This window comes from Taudactylus pleione, unplaced genomic scaffold (genome assembly GCF_031769625.1).
Source record: "Taudactylus pleione unplaced genomic scaffold, aTauple2 ptg000424l, whole genome shotgun sequence".
Taxonomy (NCBI): Eukaryota; Metazoa; Chordata; class Amphibia; order Anura; family Myobatrachidae; genus Taudactylus; species Taudactylus pleione.
The window spans coordinates 185,460-212,106 of record NW_028284826.1 but is presented as its reverse complement, the minus strand read 5'-3'; the positions used below and the strand labels follow the sequence as shown (position 1 = coordinate 212,106).

The 26,647-nt window shown below is 46.3% G+C and overlaps 1 protein-coding gene across 1 annotated transcript; it reads right to left on the bottom strand.

Annotated features, from left to right (window-relative positions):
- LOC148506117 (uncharacterized) lies at positions 1–26,647 on the bottom strand. The gene is made up of 5 exons (XM_088447251.1): positions 26,517–26,647; positions 20,538–20,610; positions 20,186–20,356; positions 14,410–14,520; positions 1–3,651 (listed from the first exon to the last, which is right to left on the bottom strand). Exon 5 carries the CDS (start codon positions 3,516–3,518, stop codon positions 1,770–1,772), a length of 1,749 nt encoding a protein of 582 aa, XP_088303377.1. The 5' UTR covers positions 3,519–3,651; positions 14,410–14,520; positions 20,186–20,356; positions 20,538–20,610; positions 26,517–26,647; the 3' UTR covers positions 1–1,769.

Genomic DNA, 26,647 nt, shown 5'->3' with positions numbered 1-26,647 from the left:
AACAATTTATGCAGTGATCAAAAGGTGTCACTAAAATCAGTTACAATACATGCATGGTACAATACAACCAAAATTATTCTAATGTCAATTTGAAATTATCCAGACTTATTGACATTTCTGTTACCATTAGGCTAACACAATCTTCCTTCTCATTGGTTTGTCCTGACAATCTCAGGACTTCCCAGGCTCCTGATGAAATGGTAAATAATGTGCTCCATTTGACATCTTTCGGTCGGCTTAGACATTTTACATCTGCGTCAATAATAAATTAAATGATAATCATATAACAAGAAGTGGCTAGTAATTTACCATGTATAATACATTGTGTATATATTGTTTACAAAAACAAAAAACTGGACACAAGGTACAAGTTTCTCAACATCCCATATTTGCAATTTAAAAGAATATAATTCACACTGGCAGCCTTATGCCATAACTTAGCAATAGTAAATAATATTTTTCCATGTAACAATCTCTGGGCAATTTATGGTAATATCCACATTTACAACATGAAGATAACTTTCAAACAGATACATTTTTATATCCTGCTCAACAAGGAGGGAGAATTGTCTCAATACCCACGTATAGGACAGTCCCTAATCCTGTTATGTTGTCCTGATTATTATCATATAAATCAGGCTATTGCTGGAGAGGAGGTTTATAGCAGGAACTTGTCTATCAGGTGTCAGACCATCGGCCAGATTCAATTAGCGTCGAAATCGGCCGTTTTCACCACCGCTGGTGAAATCATCTAATTTTCGCCTCCAAAAAAACAATAAAAAAAGGAAGATTTTTACAAAAAAAGCAGGCGAAACGTTTTCTCCACCTAAGACCAAGAGAAAAAAAAAATACAAAATCCCTATTTTTGACTAAAAATGCGAGGATTTCTTTCAGAAGCCTTTGGACACCCCCCCTAATGATAAATTCAATTTTATTTATTTTTTGACAGTTAACGTAATTTTGCAAAAGACCACCGGTCAAACATGGGTTTCACGTATTGGGTCTGGTTTTTCGGGGGCAGTATGGATGCGTCAAGTGTTTTAAACATCACACGTGGCCGCAGCAGGCACTGTAACGGTTTTTAAAATTGCGCTTTTATGACACGAAAATATACTTGTACCCATATTTACGTGGAACAGTAATTTCCTGGAAGAAAAAATGTTTTCTAATATTTTTTAACGTTTTTCGTATAGGCAAATTACCGCCAACTGATGCAATTTAAGTACTGTAAATACTTTTATTATGGCCAATAATTCACTTTTAAATTATTTTTCGATGTACGTCAGTCTTTTGGGGTACAGACGCAATTTCCTGACTTCAGCGCCTTTTTTTTTTTCGCACCTCCTGTTTTCGACAGTTTTTTGGTGACATTTTTTTTTTTTTTTCAAAAACGGACGATTTTGCTGCTAATTGACTGCCGGCCCCATATGTTCCATTAAATCAATATGAATATACCCTCAAGTTAACCACTTGAGCACTGCCCATGTCATCCAACACTCTATGCCATTTTGGGTACTACAATTCTAAAAGTGACCATACACGCTGCAAGTGACAATGAGTTAGCTGGCGAGATGGATAGTAACAGGAAAAATAACAAAAACTACAATTTGAACAGTAGCACAAATCAGGAAAAATATGCATATATGATAATGATTTGTTCTTTGGATAAAATACTTTCCCTCTCAAAACAAACTTTATTTAAATGCGTGTGTAAAGTTTCACAAGATCTGACTTGTCGTTTGTCTCAATTAGAGCATGGAAAAGGTTTCTCACCTGTGACTTTTCTCATGTCTAACAAGATATGATTTCTGATTAAAACATTTCCCACACTTGGCACAAAAAAATGGCTTCTCGCCTGTGTGAATTTGCTTATGTGTAACAAGAGCTGATCTTTGTGCAAAACATTTCCCACACTCTGTACATGGAAACGGCTTCTCACCTGTGTGAGTTCTCTTGTGTGATGTTAGAGATTTTTTCTCTGCAAAACATTTTCCACACTCGTCACATGAAAATGGCTTCTCACCTGTGTGAGTTCTCTCATGTCCAATAAGAGCTGATTTGTTTATAAAACATTTCCCACACTCTGCACATGAAAATGGCTTCTCACCTGTGTGGATTCTCTTATGGGTACCAAGAATTGTTGTGTCTGAAAAACATTTCCCACACTCGGCACATGAAAATGGCTTTTCACCTGTGTGAATTCTCTTGTGAGTAACAAGAGATGATGCATCTGAAAAACATTTCCCACACTCAGCACATGAAAATGGCTTCTCACCCGTGTGAGTTCTCTTGTGTATAAGAAGAGCCGATTTGTCTCTAAAACATTTTGAACACTCTGAACATGAAAACGGCTTCTCACCTGTGTGAAGTCTCTCATGTATAACAAGATTTGTTTTGCGAGCAAAACATTTCCCACACTCAGAACATGAAAATGGCTTCACACCTGTATGAGTTCTATTATGTTCAACAAGAGTTGATTTTTGTGCAAAACATTTCCCACACTCAGAACATGAAAATGGCTTCTCCCCTGTGTGAATTCTTTCATGTGCAACTAGCCCAAATTTGTCTCTAAAACATTTCCCACACTCCGAACACGAACATCGGTTATCACCTGTATGAAGTCTCTCATGTATTACCAGACGTGATCTGGTGGTAAAGCATATTTCACACTTGGCACATGAAAATGGCTTTTCACCTGTGTGAATTCTCCTGTGAGCAACAAGAGATGATGCCTCTGAAAAACATTTACCACACTCGGAACATGAAAACGGCAGCTCACCTCTGTGAAGTTTCTCATGTTTAAGACGACGTGAATTATCCCTAAAACATTTCCCACACTCAGTACATGAAAATGGCTTCTCACCTGTGTGAGTTCTCTCATGTATATCAAAATGTGATTTCTGTGTAAAACATTTCCCACACTCAGTACATGAAAATGGCTTCTCCCCTGTGTGAGTTCTCTCATGTAGATCAAGAGCTGATTTGTCTCTAAAACACTTCCCACACTCAGAGCATGAAAATGGCTTTAAACCTGTGTGAACCTTTTGATGTGAAATAAGAACGGATTTGGAATTAAAACATTTCCCACACTCTGAACATGGAAATGGGTTCTCACCTGTGTGAGTTCTCTCATGTATAACCAGACTTGATTTCTGTGTAAAACATTTCCCACACTCAGAACATGAAAATGGCTTCTCACCTGTGTGAATTCTCTTGTGTATACCAAGAGTTGATTTCTCTCTAAAACATTTCCCACACTCAGAACATGGAAATGGTTTCTCACCTGTGTGACTTTTATCATGTCTAATAAGCTCTGATTTCTTTCTAAAACATTTTCCACACTCAGGACATGAAAATGTCTTCTTACGTATATTAGCTGGCTGATGGGCAATAATCTTTGTGCTCTGTGTAGAAGATCTGGCTTCTATATTATTGGGAAATACCTTATCACCTCTAAGAGCTGCAATAGATGTACCGATATCTGAGTTACATGACATATCAGAAGAATCAGATGACATTTCTGTACTGTGGAGAACTGGATGTATAATTCTAGGGGTTTCCACCAGAGAATCTTGTCTGATGTTATCTTTTATTTCAGTATCTGAAAATAAATCAGTTGTTCCTGTGATATATTTCTTCTATTACATCCATCTGTAGGGAATACAATATATCATAAAATAATTGTTTCCACAAAATAAGATTAAAAAAAACATAAAAACAAAGAGCTGAATAGAGGGTACAAATGGTGACTGACATTTTAAGGGACTTGGTATAAAGACATTTATTGAAACATTTCGGAGCGACTAGCTCCCCGTCTTCAGGTAGTCGCTACGAAACGTTGTTTCAATACATTTCTTTATACCAAGTCCCAGAGTGCAGTGTGGTGGAGGACAAAGCACCAAAACCTATGTATTTATACCAATTTGACACTGGCACCTGAGCAGCTGTCTTTATATACAGTGTGAATGCCGGACCGCTGCCAGATTTTATTTTATATATATATATAAAACTATGTGTGTATATACATACACTCTCATACATACACATACATACAGGGTACATGTTTATTTTATATCAACTGCCTGTGCCAGAGATTGCAATGTAAAAGGAAAGTGCGAATAAAAGATTTGAAATAGACTTTAAAATGTTAAAACATTGTTTATAAAAGATAAATAAAATACTGTTGTATCCAGGCTTGCAAAAAAGATGTGCAACATCCATGAAATGCACATGAGACAGTGCAGTTTTTACCAAGTCTGCGTAATATTCATATTAGGACTCTGCAAGTTTATAGCTGAATTATAATATTTTTCTGGGACAGCATAAAACTTACAGAATCGAAGCACCAGATGCTGGTTGTATTTGTGTCCCAGTAAATGTATTTAAGTGATTGTTAACGTGAGAAATTAAAAAAATATATATATAGTTCACCATCGATCCCCTTTAAAGATACATCGTATGTTATATATATTAATTTTAAAATGTTTCATTATATTGTTATTGCTGCATTATAAAGTGTTAGGTAAAGACTTTATATCCTGAGTAAGTAAATGACTAAACTAAAACTATTACATAAAATACATTGTACTAATGAAAGTCTCCCTTAAGATAATATTTTATAATGGAAAGCGAAGGTTATACGATATGGACAAATATCACCCAAATCTGCAATTACACGTTCACACTAGGAGACCATGTAAAATACAAACAACAACACACAAACAACCATCACCAAAAGTGACCATAAATCATGGCAAATCGGATGCATCAAATAAACTTTCCAATCAGACCTTGTGAATGTTGATTGCCATGTATTTGGACCTGTTATACTGACTATTATAGATGCTGGGCATCATTGTTATCCTGGGTTTCATTCAGCATGAAAGCACGCTCTACCCGTTGGAAGGTACAGCATTCTTCAAAGAAGTTTATGCTGGTATTAGCCAATCTGTGTTCCGATCGGCATAACTACATTTTGGAATAAACTGTACTTACTACTTTTTGAAATTAATTCTAGATCAGGCAAACGGTTATCTAACTTTAAAAAAAAGGGGCTTGTGAAAACTGTATACGCCTCTCTCTTCCCATGGACCTCTGGACTCAATTTTATCTTACTGTCCTGTGTTGGTAGGCTGTTCTCCTGCTCCATGGGTTGCGAAACTGCGGAAAGTCCGATTACATTTTTGTCACTTTCCAAGTGTCATGTGTCTAGATTTGTCACTTTAAACTACATATATTTTCCTTTGATATTATACGGGGGGATATGGCGGCGGCGCGAGCATTGGCGGCAGGCCTGGATCCAGTCCCTGCCAGCCAGTCTGCAGAGTTCGGCAGCCGAGCCCATTTAAAAAATGGCGTCAGCACACCACCCCCTCGGCTGGCTTGTATAAGCCAGCGCAAGGAGGCGGCATGGCAGTCCGACGGCCGGGAGGAAGCAATGAAGATCTCCTGAAGAAAGAAGACGCCTAGCGGTCGGCAGCCATGCAAAAGAGCTTACAGGCGCGCAAAAGAGCAAATTGGCTGCCACCCCCCAGGTGAAGACACCAGAAGCCCTGGCGATTTGGCGCCTGCCAGGCGAAGACACCGAAGGCCTGGTGGGTTGGTACCCGCCAGGCAAAGCCTCCAAAGCCCTGGGGTGGTGACGGCCATGCAAAAGGGCTTAAATGCAGCCACTCCCCAGGTGAAAACGCAGTTTAATATTGTAATATTTTATTTAAGTATTGTGTTTATTTTAATATTTTCTTTATAGGTGGACTACAGGAGCCAGTGGGCCCTAATGCACTGCATGCTGGTACTTGTGGTTCTCCAAGTACCAGCATGTAGGGGAGGTTTGCTGGGACCTCTGGTTCACCTGCAAAGAGAAAGATTTAACACCACACTTACACAGCCTAGTGTGCCCTGTAGAGGGGGAATCCCTTTATTAGGGGGGTCCCCAGCTCCCCCTGGCCTGGGCTAATGCTTTGGCTGGGGAACCTGGTGAAAAGGCTCCCTTGGCTGTGGCATAATCCCCCCCCTGCTAGAAAGGGTACTGTGCTGGCTTGGGTAAATACAGGGGAACCCTACTAATTTCCCCCCTGTATTTCCAAATAATTCAGAACCCAGTGCTGGTTGCGCTGAATACGGGGGGGGGAACCTTATGTCTTTTGTCCCCTGTATTTTGACAACCAGGACTGGCTCTAAAAAGCCTGGTGCTGGTTGTGCTAAATACAGGGGGACCCCTACGCTTTTTGTCCCTTGTATTGTCACAACCAGGACTAGAAATGAAAATCCCAGAGCTGGTTATGGTTTTTGGGGAGAGTGGGGTCACTTCACACAGTCAACCCCGGCACCCACATCTCTAGGGGTGCCAGGGATAGCACCGGGCTAGCAGAGCAGGCCTGGGGTGCCCTGGAAATGGGGACTCCTTTATTGGGGGGTCCCCACATCCCCATGGATCCCTGGCCTGGGTTGACTAGCGGTCAGGGTTAATGCTTCGGCTGGGGGACGCGGTGAAACAGTTTTCCTGGCTGTGGTATTATCCCCCCGCTAGAAAGAGCTCAGTGCTAGTTATGGAAAATGCAGGGGACCACTATGCTTTTTTTTCTCCTGTATTTCAAAAACCAGGACTGGCTTGGCTGAGCCTAGTACTGGTTGTGCTAAATACAGGGGACCCCATGTCTTTTGTCCCCTGTATTTTGACAACCCGGACCGCCTCTGCAAAGCCCGGTGCTGGACGTGCTAAATACGGGGTACCCCTATGCTTTTTGTCCACTGTATTTTGACAACCAGGACCAGGATTGAAAAGCTCGGATCTTAATGATACGTCCATGCATCTGTCTTATTGATTTTATTTTCTCAGATGCATGCCCAGCGCCAGTGAGCCCTCTGTCGCCCGCTGATGCTCCTGTGCACTGCTCCGCACCCCGACACGCCTGCAGTCCAACCCTGCAGCTGTCTCTCACTCTGCACCTGTATGACGGCCCCTCCTCCACCTACATAGTGTACCATTTTGTTGCCCTTCTCCCCTGCAGGTGGCCCAGTTTACTTTTTTGATAGTTAATAAAAAAGCTATTTAATTCTATAGACAATGGTTTCACTTGTCATATTAAGGCTTCTTAGACATGATCTGAAATTTCACAAAACCTACTGAATTTCTGCCAAACTAAAAAAAAAGCAATGAAATTCCAATCATTAAGGAACGCCTAAATGGACGTGTTCATTGCGTAATACAGACATGGTAAGCCATCACACCTGTGGTTAACTGCAGATTCAGCACTCTCACAGAGTGAGATTGCTGTCACTCACAAAATGGTGGAGCTGCTAATTCACAGAATTGTGTGCTCATTGGAACACACACATGCAGTCTATGCAGCTGTGGTCTGAGCAGTTATGTGGCTCCCACATCCCACTCAGTGCCCACAATCTTCCCATTATGCATTCCACTCGCTCTGTGGGTCACTTGTGGGCAGCTCGCTGTGGCAGCTTAGCTGAACAGCTTTGTAAGGCGGCCACGTGGTCTTCTGTTTACACCTTTCTTAGGCTTTATGCCGTCAATACCTTTGCCTCTCAGGATGCTTCCTTTGGACGCAGGATTCACCTCTTAGCTCAAGAGTGTCCCCATCCTTGAATAACTGCTATGGAACATCCCCAAGGTATCCATGTGAATCCCTATGGACCCTGAAGAAAATGAGTTATGGTAAAACTTCTTTTTTAACTCTCTTTCTTCGAAGTCCATAGGGTCCACAGGGTGCCCGCCCTGACGCCCCTTGCTTCTCTGGGCTGGGTTTCCTGGTCACCGGTTTCCAGTCTCTTTGATGTGAGAGTGTGATTCTTCTGTGTACAAGTCTTCCTTCTCTCCTCTCCTCCTCCTGCCTTGGCCTTGTTAACAAACTGATTTACCTCAGGCTCGGGGGCAGGGTATAGGGGGGGGGAGGAAGGACCAAAGCATTATGGGAGCTCTAAAGCTTAACTGTTTGGTGTCCGGTCCTTAACCACCACCTACACTCCCAAGGAATCCCTGTGGATCCCTATGGACCCTGAAGAAGAAACTACATATTAGGAGAGTAAAATAAGAACACTAGTAACTATGTACACAGCGTGCTTCCCGTGCACAGCACTAATGGAGGAGTCCGAGCCACTGCAACACATCGGGTAAGCCCATAACTTGAGGTTGGAACTAGGAAGATTAATTAAGAGCGACAAAACTACTCTACGCTACTTTACATTGATCAATTTGATGTGCGACATTTGCACATCTGTGTGCAGCTGAGTCTGGATGTCTGATGCATGTGCGGCTTTTTCTGTTGTGGCACTGTGGGGCCTGATTCATTACGGATCGCAACAGCATACGCAGATCGTCCGATGGTGCGTACTGTGTATACGTATGTACCGCAGTGTGCGTGCATGAGGTTTAGCATTGAGATCACTTTGCGATCACTCACGCAGATGCAGAGCCAAGGGACACGATGGTGGGACAGGACATCAGCATTTTAACATGTCTCAGCTGCAGACCTGCGTGCGTAATCACAGTTGTGATCCGTAATAAATCAAGCTCTGGGAGCGGCTTTTTCACTGATTCACTAATGCGTATAAGACACAAATTTAGAGAACAATGTGGTATGCTACTCTCTCGTACACTAATACCCAATAAATAAAGCAATTCAATGCGGGAATACATCTTCAGACTTGTAACAAATGGCCTGGGATGGACTGCAGAGCTGAGCATCCCTTCCTTCCTCACCCAGCACGCCTGATGAGAGCCATCCTGGCTGCCTCTAATTACAGCCATGTGTCAATGATTCCATAAGTGGAAAAAGAAGAGTTACGGTAAAGCTTACCCTTGTTAACTCTCTTTCTCCAAAGTCCATAGGGTCCACAGGGAGACAATAGGGTGTAGGTGGTATTTGGAGGACCAGATACCAACAGCTAAGCTATTTTCTATACCAGGACGCTCCCATCCTTCCCACTATACCCTGCCCACAGCCTGAAGGCAACTCAGTTTTATTAACATGCCCAAGGCAGGAGCAGGATAGCAGAGAAGGAAGACTAGTACACTGAGGAATAACACTCACACAGAGAAGGAAACAAGTGACCAAGAGAAGAAACCCCTAGAACCCAGGTGCATCAGGGCGGGTGCCCTGTTGACTTCGAAGAAAGAGTTAAAAGGTAGGTTTTACCCAAAAAAACTTTTTTTTTTTTTCAGGGTTCATAGGGAGACAATGGGGATGTCCCAAAGCAGTTGTTCAAGGGCGGGGACGCTCCTGAGCTGAGAGGAGAAACCGGCACCCGAAGGAAGCATCCTGAGGCAAAAGCATGGAACCTAAGAAAGGTGTGGACAGAAGACCACGTGGCCCCCTTGCATAGTTGTCTGGCAGACGCGCCACATTGGGCTGCCCTCGAGGGACCACAGAGCGAGTAGAATGAGCAGATACTGTAGCGAGTACAGGAAGCCCAGCCAGCGTGTAAGCCATTCTTGTGGAATCCATATAGAACAAAGAGGGAATCTGTTTTCCTGATGGAACTAGTACGGTCCACATCCAAGGAGGCCCCACCTGCTAAGAGGTCTGGTGATTGAAAGGCCGGAAAACAACAATTTCCGCATTAAGGTGGAAACAAGAGACCACCTTGGGAAGGAAGCCAGGGGCGCGTTTGAAGGACAGCCCTGTCCGGATGAAAGCTCAGAAATGGGGAGCGACAGGAGAGCCCCCCTAAATCCGATACCCTAAGGGCAGATGCTATATCCAAAAGTAAAAGTCTTCAGAGTGAGCCATTTGAGGTCTACTGATTTCAGGGGTTCAAATGGAAGTTCCTGAAGTGTGGGGAGAACCACTGACAAATGTCACAGAGCCACAGGAAAAAGGGAGGTTGTATACGGAGACCGCCCTGCAGGAAGATGTGAACATCTGGTAGAGGAGCAATTCTGCACTGGAACCAGATGGACAGAGCAGAGACATGCAGAGAGGCTAGGTGGAGTCTGAGATCCTATCCAGCTTGAAGAAAGGCAAGGATTCTAGTAACCCTGAAAACCTGAGGGTCATTGTTTCTAGTAGCACACCACAGGAAATATGTATGCCACACAGAGTGGATAAATCCAGGCAAAGGCCGGTTTACTCGCTCTGAGCATGGTCTGGACCACAGCGCTAGAAAACCCTTTAGACCTTAGGAGGGATGTCTCAAGAGCCAAGCCGTCAAAGACAGAAGGGCCAGGTCCGGATATAGACAGGGAAAATCTATGGAAAGAGTTTGAAAATCGGAGTACCAATGGCGTCTGGGCCAAGCCAGAGCTACCAACAGGTCCGTGCCCCCTCCTTGCTTGAAATTCCGAAGAACCTGGGGAAGAAGGGAGACTGGAGGGAAGTGGTACGCCACATGGAAGGTCCACCTCACAGATAATGCGTTCACGAAGACTGCATCGGGGTCCCTTGTCCTGGCTATGTACACTGGAAGCTTGTGTTTGTGCCGGGAGGCTAAGAGGTCCATGTCCGGTAGACCTCATTTGTCCACTAGGAGCTGAAAGACTTCTGGATGTAGTGACCACTCCCCTGCATGCACGTCGTGATGGCTGAGGAAATCTGCTTCCCAATTGAGAATCTCCGGGATGAACACTGCGGAGATGGCAATCAGCCCATGTGAGATTGTGGGACACTTCTGCCATTGCTGACCGACTTCGAGTGCCTCCTTGGTGATTGAGGTAGGCCACTGCCGTGAAGTTGTCGGACTGTACTCCTACTGGTCTGCCCTGAAGAATATCCTGAGCCTGAGTGAGGGCTCTGTAAATGGCTTGGAGTTCCAGGACGTTGATTGAAAAAATCTCCTCGGGTGGAGTCCAGCGTCTTTGGGAGGAGTGGTGGCCAGTCACTGCACCCCACCCGCGGAGGCTTGTGTCCATGGTGAGGAGTGCCCAGTCCGGGATCCAAAAAGGGCGACCCTCGTTTAGGTGGGACGTCTGTAGCCACCAGGATAGAGACAGGCAAACCTCTGGGGAGAAGCCCATCGTCTGGGATCTGAGCAGATGGGGCAGCCTATTCTATCTGGACAGGATCAAGTGTTGAAGGGGCCTTGAGTGGAACTGAGCGAACTCCACCATGTCGAATGTGGACACCATGGATCCCAAGGTCTGCATTGCAGAGTGACTTTGCAACTGTGGAGTAACCTGCACACTTGGTGCTGTAGTGCAGAGATTTTGGGGTCAATCCTATTATGTGCAAATTGCGAGTTTGTTTCCTGAAACTCGCACACTTCGCAGTGAAACGCTCTCCCGAGAACTCTCCAGTCCAGTTAAAAATGTCTATAATTGACTGCGAAATGAGATTTGCGAGAAATGCATGAAAATGTGGGGAGACCATCCTGGACCCCCCAAAATAGATAATTTGTTAGCAGGACTGTATAGAAGGTGGTTTGTGGGCATTAGGAAGTTACTGTAGGTTTTGAAATGGTGTCAAATGGCTGATTTGGTTTTTATTATTAAAAATGCAAGAAAATGATAATAAAAAAAAAAAAAACAACACTTTTTTATTTAATCTCAAACTAATTAAACAAAAAAAGTAGGAAAAAGGGTGATTTTGGGGTACTATTAAAAAAAATTTTTTAAAAAATGACAAACAAATTTAACTAAAAAATTACTTTAATTAAATTTGGGGTTCCTAAACTAACGAAAAAGTTGATTTTGGGATGATTTTAGGTCTTTTTTTTTACCCTGGAAACTTCCAGTTGCCTAATTCGTCATTGGGGGGGGGGGGTAGTCCAAGGAGTTCAGCTCAGTGTCCCAACATTTTAACCTTGAAATAAATATTTTCTTTTCCATCTCTCACCCTCAGAGAGGTGCAAGTGGAAAGTTGCGAATTCAGTCTGACTGATTCAGTGCGAGTTGCCAATTGGATTGCAAAATTAATTCGCTATAATTCAAAGTGAAAATAGCAACTCGCAATTCGCACCTAATAGGATTGATCACTTTGTCTGCTGCGAGGAAGATTCTCTGAGCCCGAGAGTCCAGGAAGGCTCCCAGATGTGCCAATCTTTGAGAAGGGGGTCAGGGAAGACTTTTTCCAGTTGATCAGCCAACCGTGCATTTGTAGAAAGGCAATGGTTACTTGTAGATGGTGGTGAAGAATCTCTGGGGAGCTTGCAAACAGCAAAAGATCGTCCAAGTATGGCAGCAGTCTGATCCCCTGACGATGAAGATAGGCCGCCATAACTGCCATGATCATAGTAAAGACCCAAGGAGCTGTAGAAAGCTCAAAAGGCAGTGCTTGAAATTGGTAGTGTTGCTGTAGGACAGTAAACCGGACATATCACTAATGAAAGGGCGCTATAGGTACATGTAGGTAAGCGTTAAGACACCATAAAGCCCGCAGGCTCCATAGCCAGGACAATAGAGTGTAGGGTTTCCATACATTCCTGGGCACCCTGATAAAGTTGTTCAGAGACCTGAGGTTGAGGATAGGCCGATACGACCTGTTGGGCTACTGAACCAAGTAAAGGGTAGAATAATAACCCGTCCCTAGCTGTGATGAGGGGACCGGAATTATTACCCCCGAGAGCAGCAAGGACTGAATGGCCTTCTGGAGGAGCAGGGCATTACCTGGGTCCGATGGAGGCCCTGTGCAAAACAACTGCTTGGTGGGCCGCCTCAGGAATTAGAGCGTATCCGTGGGAGATCACTTCCTCTACCCAGGCGTCTGTAGTGGTCTGACGCCAGAACTGGGCCTAGGCTTGGAGACCTTTGTGGATGCCGACTGCTGTGGAAAGGACTGACCTTTAGCTTTTCCCTGGGGACGAAAAGACCGAAAGGATGATATCCGAGGCTTCGTAGTATATGCAGAGGGCAAGAACACCGCCTTAGAAGCTGCCAAGGTAGTCACAATCTTGTACAATTCTGGGCTAAACAGGATCTCTCCTGAGTAAGACAGAGACTCCAAAGCCTTTTTAGAGTCCGAGTCTGCCTTCCATGAGCAAAGCCAAACGATACAGCGGGCTACCAAGGAAGTAGCAGATGCCTTGGAAGCTAGAAGACCATCCTAAATAGGGAACTGCATCCCTAATGTGAGAGATGTAGGACAGCTGTTCCCACGAAACATCAGAGGGAAATGTGTCTTCCAGGGCCTCTGCCCAACTCTCAATGGCTTTTGCCACCCAGGCGGTAGCCCTGGCAGGACGAGTATCAGCTCCTGTAAGAGAGTATATAGAGTAGAGTATAAGCTTCAATCCTTCTATCCGTAGTCTCCTTTAAGGAGGTTGCTGTATGGATAGGTAAGGTAGCGTTCTTAACCAGGCGTGTCACGTGGGAATCCACTGCTGGGGGACCTTCCTACTTAGTGCAATCAGTAGCTGGAAGAGGGTAAAAAGAAATCAAGCGTTTAGGCAGATTAATCTTTTATTTGGCATATTCCATGCGTCACTCATTAGATGCGAGATGTGGCGAGCGTGATCTTAGGTCGTGAAGAATCAACTACTATTTTGCTTTATTATTAGTGCTAAGCACAAAGAGAATTAAACACTAAAATGTAAAATATACAAGGAAGAAATGAGTAGTGTCACATGAGGTTGGGCACAGAGGGGATCATGAGTAATGCCACAGGTCCTCCTATAAATTAATGATTGAATAGATAGGATCACGTCCCTTGTACTGATGTATGATATACACCAGAGAGTGTGGGGAGGAGACTGGTCAGATCTTTGGGCTGGTAACACACAGTGACATGATGTGAGGGGGAGAACAGGACTATAATAGGGGCTGATGGCTCCTGATGCATGAGATACACCAGAGAGTGTGAGGAGGAAACTGGTCAGATCTCTGGGCTGGTAACACACAGTGACATGATGTGAGGGGGAGAACAGGACAATAATAGGGGCTGATGGCTCCTGACTCGCCCACTGGGCAGATATATTTCCCTCATTAGTCTGTAGTGACAGAGGAGGGTATAGGATAAGAGAGTGCTGTAGTGACAGAGGAGGGTGTAGGATAAGAGATGGCTGTAGTGACAGAGGAGGGTGTAGGATAAGAGATGGCTGTAGTGACAGATGAGTGAGTATGATAAGAGAGATTGGTGTAGTGACAGAGGAGGGTGTAGGATAAGAGATTGCTGTAGTGACAGAGGAGGGTGTAGGATAAGTGATTGCTGTAGTGACAGAGGAGGGAGTAGGATAAGAGAGATTGGTGTAGTGACAGAGGAGGGTGTAGGATAAGAGATGGCTGTAGTGACAGAGGAGGGTGTAGGATAAGAGATGGCTGTAGTGACAGAGGAGGGTGTAGGATAAGAGATGACTGTAGTGACAGATGAGGGTGTAGGATAAGAGATTGCTGTAGTGACAGAGGAAGGTGTAGGATAAGAGATTGCTGTAGTGACAGAGGAAGGTGTAGGATAAGAGATTGCTGTAGTGACTGAACAAGGAGAATATGACTCTTTTCTGTACTTAGCAATTATTACTCACCTGTGCTGATAGCTGTAGGGATTTCCTCTTCCTTACACTGCTGATCACCCCTCACATACGGCTCTTTTCTCCTTTTGTATCTTCTACCTTAATTTTTGTCAGAGCTGCACCCTAAACAAATTTAAAAACAGGAGATATGGTAAGAACTTACCATTGTTATCTCCGTTTCTACGAAGTCCTTAGGGTCCACAGGCATACCTTGGGCTATAGGGCTTGGCTCCAGCCATGGGCACCACAGAGTTAAAAATTCTCTCCCAGGATGCACCGGGCCCCCTCCTATACCCCGCCCCCAGGCCAAGGCACCTCAGTTTTAGTATCAAGCCATAGGCCGGGAGAGAGGAAAAAAGGAAGAAGAAAGTCTGGAACACACAAGATTCACATTCTCATAGAAAAGGGAGACAGAAACTGGTGACCAGAACAACACCCTACGGAAGCACAGGGCGTGCGCCCTGTGGACCCTAAGGACTTCGTAGAAACGGAGATAACAAAGGTAAGTTCTTACCATATCTCCTGTTTTCTACCTCAGGGTCCTTAGGGATCCATAGGGATACCGTGGGGATGTACCAAAGCAGTATCCTTCAAGGGAGGGGACCCTCCTGTGCCGAGAGGAGATTCCGCCGCCCGAAGGAAGCATCCTGAGAAGCAAATGTGTTAAAGGCATAATGCTTGACGAAAGTATGGACAGAGGACCACGTGGCCGCCTTACATAGCTGAAGAGCTGAGGCGCCACGTCGAGCTACCCACGAAGGTCCCACAGATCTTGTAGAATGAGCTTTCACCGAGGGTGGCACTGGAAGTCCCTCGTGAGTGTATGCCTCAGAGATCGCCATGCAGATCCAGCGTGCCAACGTCTGTTTATTGGCAGGCCAACCCCTCCTATGAAATCCATGTAGGACAAACAAAGAGTCCGATTTTCTCAAAGAACTGGTACGGTCCACGTAAATCCGCAGAGCCCGTACCACATCCAAAGAACCCTCACCAGCTGAGAGGTCAGATGAATTAAAGGCTGGGACCACAATTTCCTCGTTAATGTGGAAACTAGACACTACTTTAGGAAGGAATCCGGGACGGGTACGAAGTACCGCCCTATCCTAATGAAAAATTAGAAATGGGGGACGACACGAAAGAGCCCCCAAATCCGACACCCTTCTGGCTGAAGCAATAGCCAAAAGGAACACTGTTTTTGCTGTAAGCCATTTTAGATCCACAGAACCCAAAGGTTCAAATGGAGGATCCTGTAGCGCCTTCAGAACCACAGCCAGATCCCATGGAGCTACCGGATGGTCATAGGGAGGCTGGATGCGAAGGACACCCTGCATAAAGGTACGGATATATCAGGCCGCGTAGCAATCCTTCGTTGAAACAAAACCGACAGGGCAGAAACATGTACCCTCAGTGAAGCAAGGCGTAGACCTAAATCCAAGCCTGCCTGAAGGAAAGCCAACACTCTCGATATTCTAAACTCGTGAGGATCGTACGCTCTAGGGCGACACCACTCAAAATAGGTATGCCACACCCTGTGGTAAATTCTAGCTGAAGCCGGCTTACGAGCATGTAACATGGTATTGACCACTGCTCTAGAGAAACCCTTGGACCTCAAGAGGGTAGTCTCAAGAGCCACGCCGTCAAAGATAGCCGACTCAGGTCCGGGTAGAGACAAGGACCCTGAGACAATAAGTCCGGCCTCTGAGGTAACAGCCAAAGAGTGTCGATGGATAGACACTGGAGATCCGAGTACCAACTCCTTCTGGGCCACGCAAGGGCCACCAGCAGGATCTTGCCTCCTTCCTGCCTGAACTTTCGAATTACTCGAGGCAGCAGGGAGAATGGAGGGAACAGGTACGCAAATTGGAAGTTCCATCGTGCCGACAGAGCGTCCACCAGGAGAGCTCCTGCGTCTCTTGTTCGGGATCCGTACGCCCACAGCTTGCGGTTGTGTCTGGAGGCCATGAGGTCTATTTCGGGAAGACCCCACTTGTCCACCAGGAGTTGGAACACCTCCTGGTGAAGAGACCATTCCCCCGGGTGTACATCGTGGCGGCTGAGGAAGACCGCCTCCCAGTTGAGCACACCCGGAATGAAGACGGCCGAAATGGCCGGCAGATTGCCTTCTGCCCAAGTCAGAATGCGGGACACCTCCCTTAGAGCCGCTTGGCTTCGAGTTCCTCCCTGACGATTTAGGTAAGCCACCGTGGTGGCGTTGTCTGACTGAACCTGCACAGGTTTCCCCAGCAGGAACGGTCTTGCATGCTGCAGCGCCCTGAACACTGCTCGAATTTCCAATATATTGATTGGCAGGTCCGATTCCTCCGACGTCCACCGGCCCTGGAAGACGTGTGGGCCTGTCAGCGCCCCAGCCCCGAAGACAGGCATCCGTTGTTAGAAGGACCCAATCTGAAATCCAAAACGGACGTCCCCTGCCGAGATGAGACCTTCGTAACCACTACATCAAAGACAGGCACACTTCCGGAGTGAGCCTGATCATCTGCGTCTTTATTCAACGGGGATTTCTGTCCCATCTGGACAGGATCAACATTTGTAGAGGCCTGGAGTGGAACTGGGCATACTCCACCATGTCGAACGTTGACACCATGGATCCCAGTAACTTCATCGCCGAGAGAAGAGACACTCGGTGACTGCTTAGAACATTGCGTATCTTGGACTGCAACAGGGCTATCTTTTCCTCCGTCAAGAAGATCCTCTGTTGCTGAGAGTCCAACAATGCCCCGAGATGGACCATTCTCTGAGAAGGAATGGTAACAGGCGAACTCCCTGCAACCGCAGGTGTGCCGCCATGACCGCCATTACTTTCGTGAACACCCGAGGAGCCGTGGAAAGGCCAAACGGTAGGGCCTGAAACTGGTAATGGAGGTCCAACATTGTAAATCTGAGGTAACGCTGATGAACCCTGGCATGGGGATATGCAGGTAAGCATCCTGAATATCCAGGGACACCATAAAATCCCCAGGCTGCATAGCTAAAACAATAGAACACAGAGTCTCCATTCGGAACAGAGGGACCCTTAAAACCTTGTTCAGGGACTTGAGGTTGAGTATAGGTCGGTATGATCCATTTGGTTTTTGAACCAGAAAAAGGTTGGAGTAATATCTGGTCCCTCTCAGGGATAACGGAACAGGTTCTATTACTCTCATTTGAAGCATAGAACGCACCAACTCTTGGATCGCTAGAGCCTTCGTTGGATCTGAAGGACCTGCTGTTACAAAGAACTGATGTGGAGGCCTTCTGCGGAAGGAGAGGGCATATCCCTGAGATACCACCTCCCGTACCCAAGTGTCTGTCGTGGTTTTGAACCAACACTGGGCGTATTGCAGAAGTCGGCCTCCCACCCTGGGATCCCCCAAGGGGAGGCCCAACCCGTCAGGCTGAGGGTTTGTCGACCGGCTTGGCAGCTGGACGTCTGGTACTCCAAGCTTGCTTCTTGGTCTTAGCGGTCTTTTTGGGACCTGAAGGTCTCGGAAAGGACTGAACCCTAGGTTTTCCCGGAGGGCGATAGGGCCGAAAGGACTGATTTTTAGACACGCAGATTTGGCAGCCGCCAACGTGTCTACTATTTTGTCCAAGGCTGGTCCAAACAGGACCTGTCCATTGTAGGGTAAGCATTCCAAGCCTTTCTTGGATTCAGCGGCCGTTCTCCACGAACGTAACCACAAGGAGCGTCGAGCGGCCACAGCCGCCGCAGAAATCCTAGAAGTAAGCAGGCTCAAATCCAAAGCTGCTTCGTTAATGTACGTAGCGGAATCCCGAATGTTACCCACTAACATAACCTGTTCGCTGGTACCCTCAGAAGCAAATGATGCTTCCAAAGCGTCCACCCACCTTTCCATAGCCTGGGCCACCCAGCAGACAGCCATAGCTGTTCTAGATGCTCCTCCAGCAAGGGAATAGATAGACTTAAGGCACACCTCCACCTTACGGTCTGTAGTATCCGTCAGAGAATACATAGACGGCATAGGCAAAGTGAGAATCCACCGGAGGAGACTCCCATTTAGTGAAGTAATCTTCCGCAAAGGGATAAGTACGTGCCAGACGCTTGTGAGGTTGAAATCTTTTTCCTGGAGATTTCCAGGCCTCCTCCATGTGATCAACTAGCTGACCAGATAGAGGGAAAACTGCTGCAGCTCCTTTAACCTCTTTAAAATAAGCATGAGTAGGCGCTGCAGGTAAGTTGTCGTCAGTAATTACCATGGCCGCACGGACTGCCCGTATGAGGCCTGGAATGTAAATACTACTTAGCCTCTGCCCCTACTTGAGGAGTGTCAGTGTCCGAAAAATCTACAATTTCGCCCTCATCAGACGAGCCGTCATCCTCATCATCCTGAGCTGATGGATATGACAATAACGGTCTTTTAGCAGGTCTAGAACTATCCTGCTGAGAGCCCCGCACCCCAGAATCAGACAAACCTGGGTCAGCCTGATTAAGGACCTGTTGCAGGGGGGCACTGCATTACTATCAGTCCCGGAACTCCCAGAACAGGAGGCGGGACTACCGCCTGCTGTGCAAACCCCAATTGTGGAAACGTAGGAGGGGCTGCAAAGCCTATTTGCAAGAACAGTCAGGGCTTGTGCAAAACAAGCCCAAGGTGGTTCCTGAGAGGTGCTGGGTACAGCAGAGGTACGAGGGATGGCCAAACATGCAGCACATAACCCATCCTGGAGTACCGCCCCCTCCCCCACACCTGCTGACCTTTACTGGAGGAGAGGTATGTAAGGGGCACCCCAGGCTCCGCACCCTGTCACCACAGCGTCTTGTCACATAAAATGGCCGCTGGAGGATGAAGGGAGGCGGGCCTGAGGAGGGTCACTGCCTCAGCCCGCCAAAGCCTTAATGTAAGGCGCCGACAGCAGTGATGGGGAGGAGCCTCCTGTGCGCTACAGGGAAGGCGTCCTCCCCTGGCAGGCCATTAACCCCCCGGGATGCTGGAGCGTGTTCCGCAATGCTCCAGCCCCGTATGCCTGGTGGTCTAGTGGAGAGCGCAGGCATCCGCCTGGCTCCACTACATTGCAGGTCCCAGGGTGCCCCCAGTCCTGGGGATGCCGGACTGTGATTCAGCGGGCGCCTACCGCAGACGCCCGCTGCTTACCTTTGCTGCCCCCCGTACATCCGGCCACAGCCCAAGGCCCCCCAGGCAGGACAGTCCTATGCTACCGCTCTTGAAGATCTTCAGGGGTTGTTACACAGCCCCCCTCTGCGATGACCCAGCTTCCCGGCCGGGCACCTACTGAAAACTGAGGTGCCTTGGCCTGGGGGCGGGGTATAGGAGGGGGCCCGGTGCATCCTGGGAGAGAATTTTTAACTCTGTGGTGCCCATGGCTGAAGCCAAGCCCTATACCCCAAGGTATCCCTGTGGATCCCTAAGGACCCTGATGTAGAAAACAAAAATAATGATTGATTTCATTAATAGAGATGAAACAATATATCAGTGTATGACCCACACAGCTGCTCTACAGATAATATAGTGACAGTCACTTAGGTATTTGGTTAGACCCCAAAACCCATCTACCAATGATACAGTCATCACCCAGACACATCCCCAGGTGTTACTGTATAATGTCCCATTCCCAGCAGTCACCACCCAGACACATCCCCTGGTGTTACTGTATAATGTCCCATTCCCAGCAGTCAACTCCCCAGTCATCACCCAGACACATCCCCTGGTGTTACTGTATAATGTCCCATTCCCAGCAGTCACCTCTCCAGTCATCACCCAGACACATCTCCTGTGTTACTGTATAATGTCCCATTCCCAGCAGTCACCTCTCCAGTCAGCAGCTGGATGATCTTGTTGGGGAGTTCCGGGATCTTCATGTATCAGTGAGTGAGGTGGAGGCACCGTGATGGGGCTCTGGGTCCTGCTAAATACTACTTATACATAGGAATGGCTGATGTCCCACGTTTAGTAGATGTCTTCTTTACTACTGTGTAATTCTGTGTATTGAAAGAGACTTTGATAAAATAGGTGCAAATTAAACCTATTTTTGTTTTTAACGGATTAACATGCAAAATATACAAAGGTCAAATGTAAAACTCCAAACACGATTCTATCTGTACACATTTTATATATACATATATACACTGTCTGGTAAACTGTATGAAGCATTTATCTTACCTGGCAGCTTTGGCCGCCCCTAATGGCCCACAACACTGTAGCGCTCCTATGGTGTGACCTGCTGAGGGGGGCACTAAATTAACAAAGGACACAAAAATAAAGGTTGAAAAAATGCACACAAAATCACAGACCCTATATAAGCAACATACAAATAGCAGCTAACTACAGGAAAAACTGGTTAGCAGAATTTAAAATATACCTCTAAGAATACATTAAGGAGGGAAATCTAATTACGGGTGGGATATTTAAAAACAACCTAAGGCGCAATATTTTTCCAGCAGCTGCGGGGTTTTGCCTGCCATTTAGGGGACAGAAGGAGGAGAGGTATGCAGGGGGACCTGGACCGCGTATCCACCATGGAGACCAGCGTATCAGCCTTGTTAAAATGGGCGCCGGCAAGCTCTGAGGAGGCGGGCCCGGAGCAGGAATGCTGCCACAGCCTGCCAGACCGCCGCGGCTGTGAGGAGCAAGGGAGGAGCCGGCTGTGTTACAGGGAAGGCACCCTCCCCTGGCATGCTATTAACCCCCTTATCCTTAACACTCCAACCCGGCGTCCCTGGTGGTCTAGTGGCAGCGTCTGCTAGTGGGAACCCCAGAAGCCCGCCGAAATCCCCGGATCAGTACTGGCGTCTCGACGGCGGAGCGGCAGCACGGATGTCCATTGGACTATCCGTGCTGTCCGCTCTGAAGATCTTCTGGGGCTGTTGACAGCCCCTCCGTGTAGTGACCCGACTCGGGCCGGGCAACTACGAAACTGAAGGTGCCTTGGCCTGGGGGTATAGGAGGGGCCACAGTGCATCCTTGGAGAAATTTTTAACTGTGGGGTGCACGATGAACATGTCCATCGTCTATACCCCAAGGTATCCTGTGGATACCCTATGGACCCTGCAGTATAAAATGGGACGGGGTGATTTCTGAAGTACTCGCCGCGTCTTTTTTTCTCGCACCGCCAAAGCAAATCTGATTTTTCCTAAAATCCTTAAACTTAGGAAAAATCAGCTGGACTTTCTCTGGGACCCTGGCGGCACCCCCAATCCCCCTCCCCCGTTGACTAAGTGTGTATGAGTGTATGGTGCTGGTAATACTACATCCTCAGCAGCCCGTGCACCACCCAGCAGTCCCCAAGACTCCCAGCAACCCCCTCCCCGGTGACAAGACGGAGATAAGGCCACCAGGAGCTGATATGACCACCTGCAACCATTTTTTTTCTATTGGCTACAGCGGGAATCTAAAATTGGCTTAGTTTTTTACCTCACGCCCAATTAAATCACTGCCTATGGGTCTGTAGAGAATTATTGAAAATTTACTTTTTTTTTTTTTTTTTTTTTTTTTACTGTGTTTGCCTGTCCTGTGCAAAAAGACAAAGGCCCTCATTCAGAGCCGTACGCTCTGAGCAGAGCGCACGCTCTGCATGAGGGCCGGGCTCCATTTTCATGGAGCGTCCTCCTGGACGCTCGTATAGCTGTGGGTCACCACCCACAGGCTATACGAGCGTGCATTTTGATGGCCGCGATGGTCGTGACCATCGCGACCATCGAAATTGCGAGCCGGAGCCTGCGGTTGAGGTTTTCAACCGCAAGCTCCGGAGTGATTTTGGCTCTATCAGAGCCAAAATCACTCCCACTGACATCACTAGTGATGTCAGTGGGCCGGCTTCTGACAGGAGGCGTTCCCGTGGGAACGCCCCCGTCAGGGAGGCACGCCCCCGGCACGCCCACCAAAGGGGGCGTGCTGTCAATCAACATTGACAGCACGCCCCCTTTGATCAGACACAACGAGCGAAGGACTTTCCTTCGCTCGTCACGTCTGGCGCATGCGCACGACGGAGCTCCCTCCGTCGTGCGCATGCTCAGTGCAGACCATCGACCCACTTGCGAGCGGACAGCCGCTCGCGAGTGGGTCTGAATCAGGCCCAAAGACTTTAAAATGCTAAAGATAAAAATATTATTACATTCAACTGGATTCACTAATAAAAATGTAAAACAAAACTTTTATATAGACCGTGCTGGTCAGAAGGCTAAAATGACTTTGGACATTAAGCAGAAGACTTCTAAAACTGCTCGGTTGCCAGGGGCAGAGAGCCCAAGGAGGATGTGTGGTAGGTGAGCTAGAGAAGTAGGTAATGATAACAGGAGGGAGGAAGGACCGTTCATGGAGCTTACAGTCTAAAGGGAATGGAGAGAAACGGAAGACATGAGGTGTGAGCCAGTATAAGGGGAGCTAAGGGTAGAAAGCAGGATATAGATTGTAAACTTGCAAGCAGGGCCCTCTGACCTCTATGTCTGTCTGTTATTACCCTGTTTTGTTCTAGAAATGTTTCCAATTGTAAAGCGCAATGGAATATGCTGCGCTATATAAGAAACTGTTAATAAATAAAATAAAGCAGGAGTGAGAGAATTGGGAGTGCAAAACGGTGATGTAGACTACGCGGAGACAATGGGTCTGATTCAGCACGGATCACAATTGCAACCACGTACGTAGATTGGGCGATGGTGCGTACTGTGCATGCAACGCAGTGCGCAATCACAATTACGATCGCACTGCGATCACGAAGCTCATAGCAAGCCATCGCAGAGTAAGGGACAGGATGTCAGCGTTTAGGGGGTGGTGATGGGGGAGTGGTCGGATAAACACAGGCGTGACTGTCCGTCTATCTGTCTGGCGTGACAGGCATGAACAGCGCCCCTCTGCCGGGGCACGTCACACCATCATAGTTACGGCCCTGCCTCCCCTCTATGTAATAATAAGACTACATATCAGTGTGTGCAGGGAGCTGTGTTATTTCCCCTCATATATCACTGTACGGTCCCCTCTCCCCTATATAATAATACCAGATATCAGTGTGTGCTGGGAGCTGTGTTATTCCCCCTCATATATCACTGTACAGTCCTCTCTCCCCTATATAATAATAATAATACCACATATCAGTGTGTGCTGGGAGCTGTGTTATTCCCCCTCATATATCACTGTACAGACACCTCTCCCCTATATAATAATACCACATATCAGTCTGTGCTGGTAGCTGTGTTATTCTCACTCATATATCTCTGTACAGTCCCCTCTCCCCTATATAATAATAATACCACATATCAGTCTGTGCTGGTAGCTGTGTTATCCCACCTCATATATCACTGTACAGTGCCCTCCCCCCTATATAATAATAATACCAAAAAAAATACTTGCATCCTACATGATAATAGAAATTCAGAGGTATTGGTTTACATACATTTGCAAATATATGAATAAGCGCTGGGCCAACGTCAAGGCTCCTCTATATCAGCGTCCCTAACATTATGGGGTTCACGTCCGAGACGCAGGGAACCCCAAAAGAATCCAGCCAAGGACTATCCCCAGTGCATCACACGAAAAAAGGTGAAAGTGAAGTGTAAAGTATAGTTGTGTAAAGATAAATCAATAAGTGTTAAAATTACATAAATAATAGACAAACAAATAGAAAGGTGATAAAAAAATATCTATGTGAATTACTGTTATTATACAGTACATTAATTTGTAATTATATGACCCAGAGTGGGTGCTACTATTAGGTAGCAACAATTATTTTGGGGTGAGCGTTTGGGCGTGGGACCCCCGAAGTGGTTCTGGCTGGGCCTTTTTTCAGGGCATCACCACTTAATTCACATAGATATTTTTTTATCACCTTTCTATTAGTTTGCCCTGGGGATAGTCCTTGGCTGGATTCTTTTGGGGTTCCCTGCGTCTCGGACGTGAACCCCATAATGTTAGGGACGCTGGTATAGAGGAGCCTTGACGCTGACCCAGCGCTTATTCATATATTTGCAAATGTATGTCAACCAATACCTCTGAATTTCTATTATCATGTAGGATTCAAGTATTTTTTTTGTTGACTTTGCTGCAGTGTGCTGGAGGGAAAATCCCTTTTTTTTCAGTAGCTCAGTGTAAACCCCACCATTTACAAGCACCTGTGCAATGTCATTAAGTTGATGTGAGCGACCACCATACTTTTTGTTTGTAATAATAATACCACATATCAGTGTGTGCTTGGAGCTGTGTTTTCCCCCTCATATGTCACTGTACAGTCCCCTCTCCCTATATAATAATAATACCACATATCAGTGTGTGCTGGGAGCTGTGTTATTCCCCCTCATATATCACTGTACAGTCCCCTCTCCCCTATATAATACCACATATCAGTCTGTGCTGGTAGCTGTGTTATCCCCCCTCATATATCACTGTACTGTCCCCTCTCCCCTATATAATAATAATAATAATAATAATATTAATAACACATATCAGTGTGTGCTGGGAGCTGTGTTATTCCCCCTCATATATCACTGTACAGTACCCTCTCCCCTATATAATACCACATATCAGTCTGTGCTGGTAGCTGTGTTATCCCCCCTCATATATCACTGTACTGTCCCCTCTCCCCTATATAATAATAATACCACATATCAGTGTGTGCTGGGAGCTGTGTTATTCCCCTCATATCTCTGTACGGTCCCCTTTCCTCTACATAATAATAATACCACATATCAGTGTGTGCTGGGAGCTGTGTTATTCCCCCTCATACATCACTGTACAGTCCCCTCTCCCCTATATAATAATAATAATAATATTAATAACACATATCAGTGTGTGCTGGGAGCTGTGTTATTCCCCCTCATATATCACTGTACAGTACCCTCTCCCCTATATAATACCACATATCAGTCTGTGCTGGTAGCTGTGTTATCCCCCCTCATATATCACTGTACTGTCCCCTCTCCCCTATATAATAATAATACCACATATCAGTGTGTGCTGGGAGCTGTGTTATTCCCCTCATATATCTCTGTACGGTCCCCTTTCCCCTACATAATAATAATACCACATATCAGTGTGTGCTGGGAGCTGTGTTATTCCCCCTCATATATCACTGTACAGTCACCTCTCCTCTATATAATAATAATAATACCACATATCAGTGTGTGCTTGGAGCCGTGTTATTCCTCCTCATATATCACTGTACAGTCCCCTCTCCATTATATAATAATAATACCACATATCAGTGTGTGCTGGGAGCTGTGTTATTCCCCTTCATATATCACTGTACAGTCCCCTCCCCCTATATAATAATAATACCACATATCAGTGTGTGCTGGGAGCCGTGTTATTCCCCCTCATATATCACTGTACAGTCCCCTCCCCCTATATAATAATAATACCACATATCAGTGTGTGCTGGGAGCTGTGTTATTCCCCGTCATATATCACTGTACAGTCCCCTCTCCCCTATATAATAATAATACCACATATCAGTGTGTGCTGGGAGCTGTGTTATTCCCCCTCATATATCACTGTACAGTCCCCTCCCCCCTATATAATAATAATACCACATATCAGTGTGTGCTGGGAGCTGTGTTATTCCTCCTCATATATCACTGTACAGTCCCCTCTCCCTATATAATAATAATACCACATATCAGTGTGTGCTGGGAGCTGTGTTATTCCCCCTCATATATCACTGTGCGGAACCTTCTCCACTATATAATAATAATACCACATATCAGTGTGTGCTGGGAGCTGTGTTATTCCCCCTCATATATCACTGTACAGTCCCCTCCCCCCTATATAATAATAATACCACATATCAGTGTGTGCTGGGAGCTGTGTTATTCCCCCTCATATATCACTGTACAGTCCCCTCTCCCCTATATAAATAATAATACCACATATCAGTGTGTGCTGGGAGCTGTGTGATTCCCCCTCATATATCACTGTACGGTCCCCTCTCCCCTATATAATAATAATAGCACATATCAGTGTGTGCTGGGAGCTGTGTTATTCCCCCTCATATATCACTGTACAGTCACCTCTCCTCTATATAATAATAATAATACCACATATCAGTGTGTGCTGGGAGCTGTGTTATTCCCCCTCATATATCACTGTACGGTCCCCTCTCCCCTATAAAATAATAATGATAACATATGTTACACAGAACAAGTTACCACTAACCTGACCGTCAATGGGAAGCAGCTAAATCCCCTTCCGTAGATAATCATATGACGAGCGTAGCGAGGTGGGCTGTGTGGGCAGGAAACTGCACTTCCGCCCTAAGTGTTCGTCACTTCCAGGTACAGTATCTG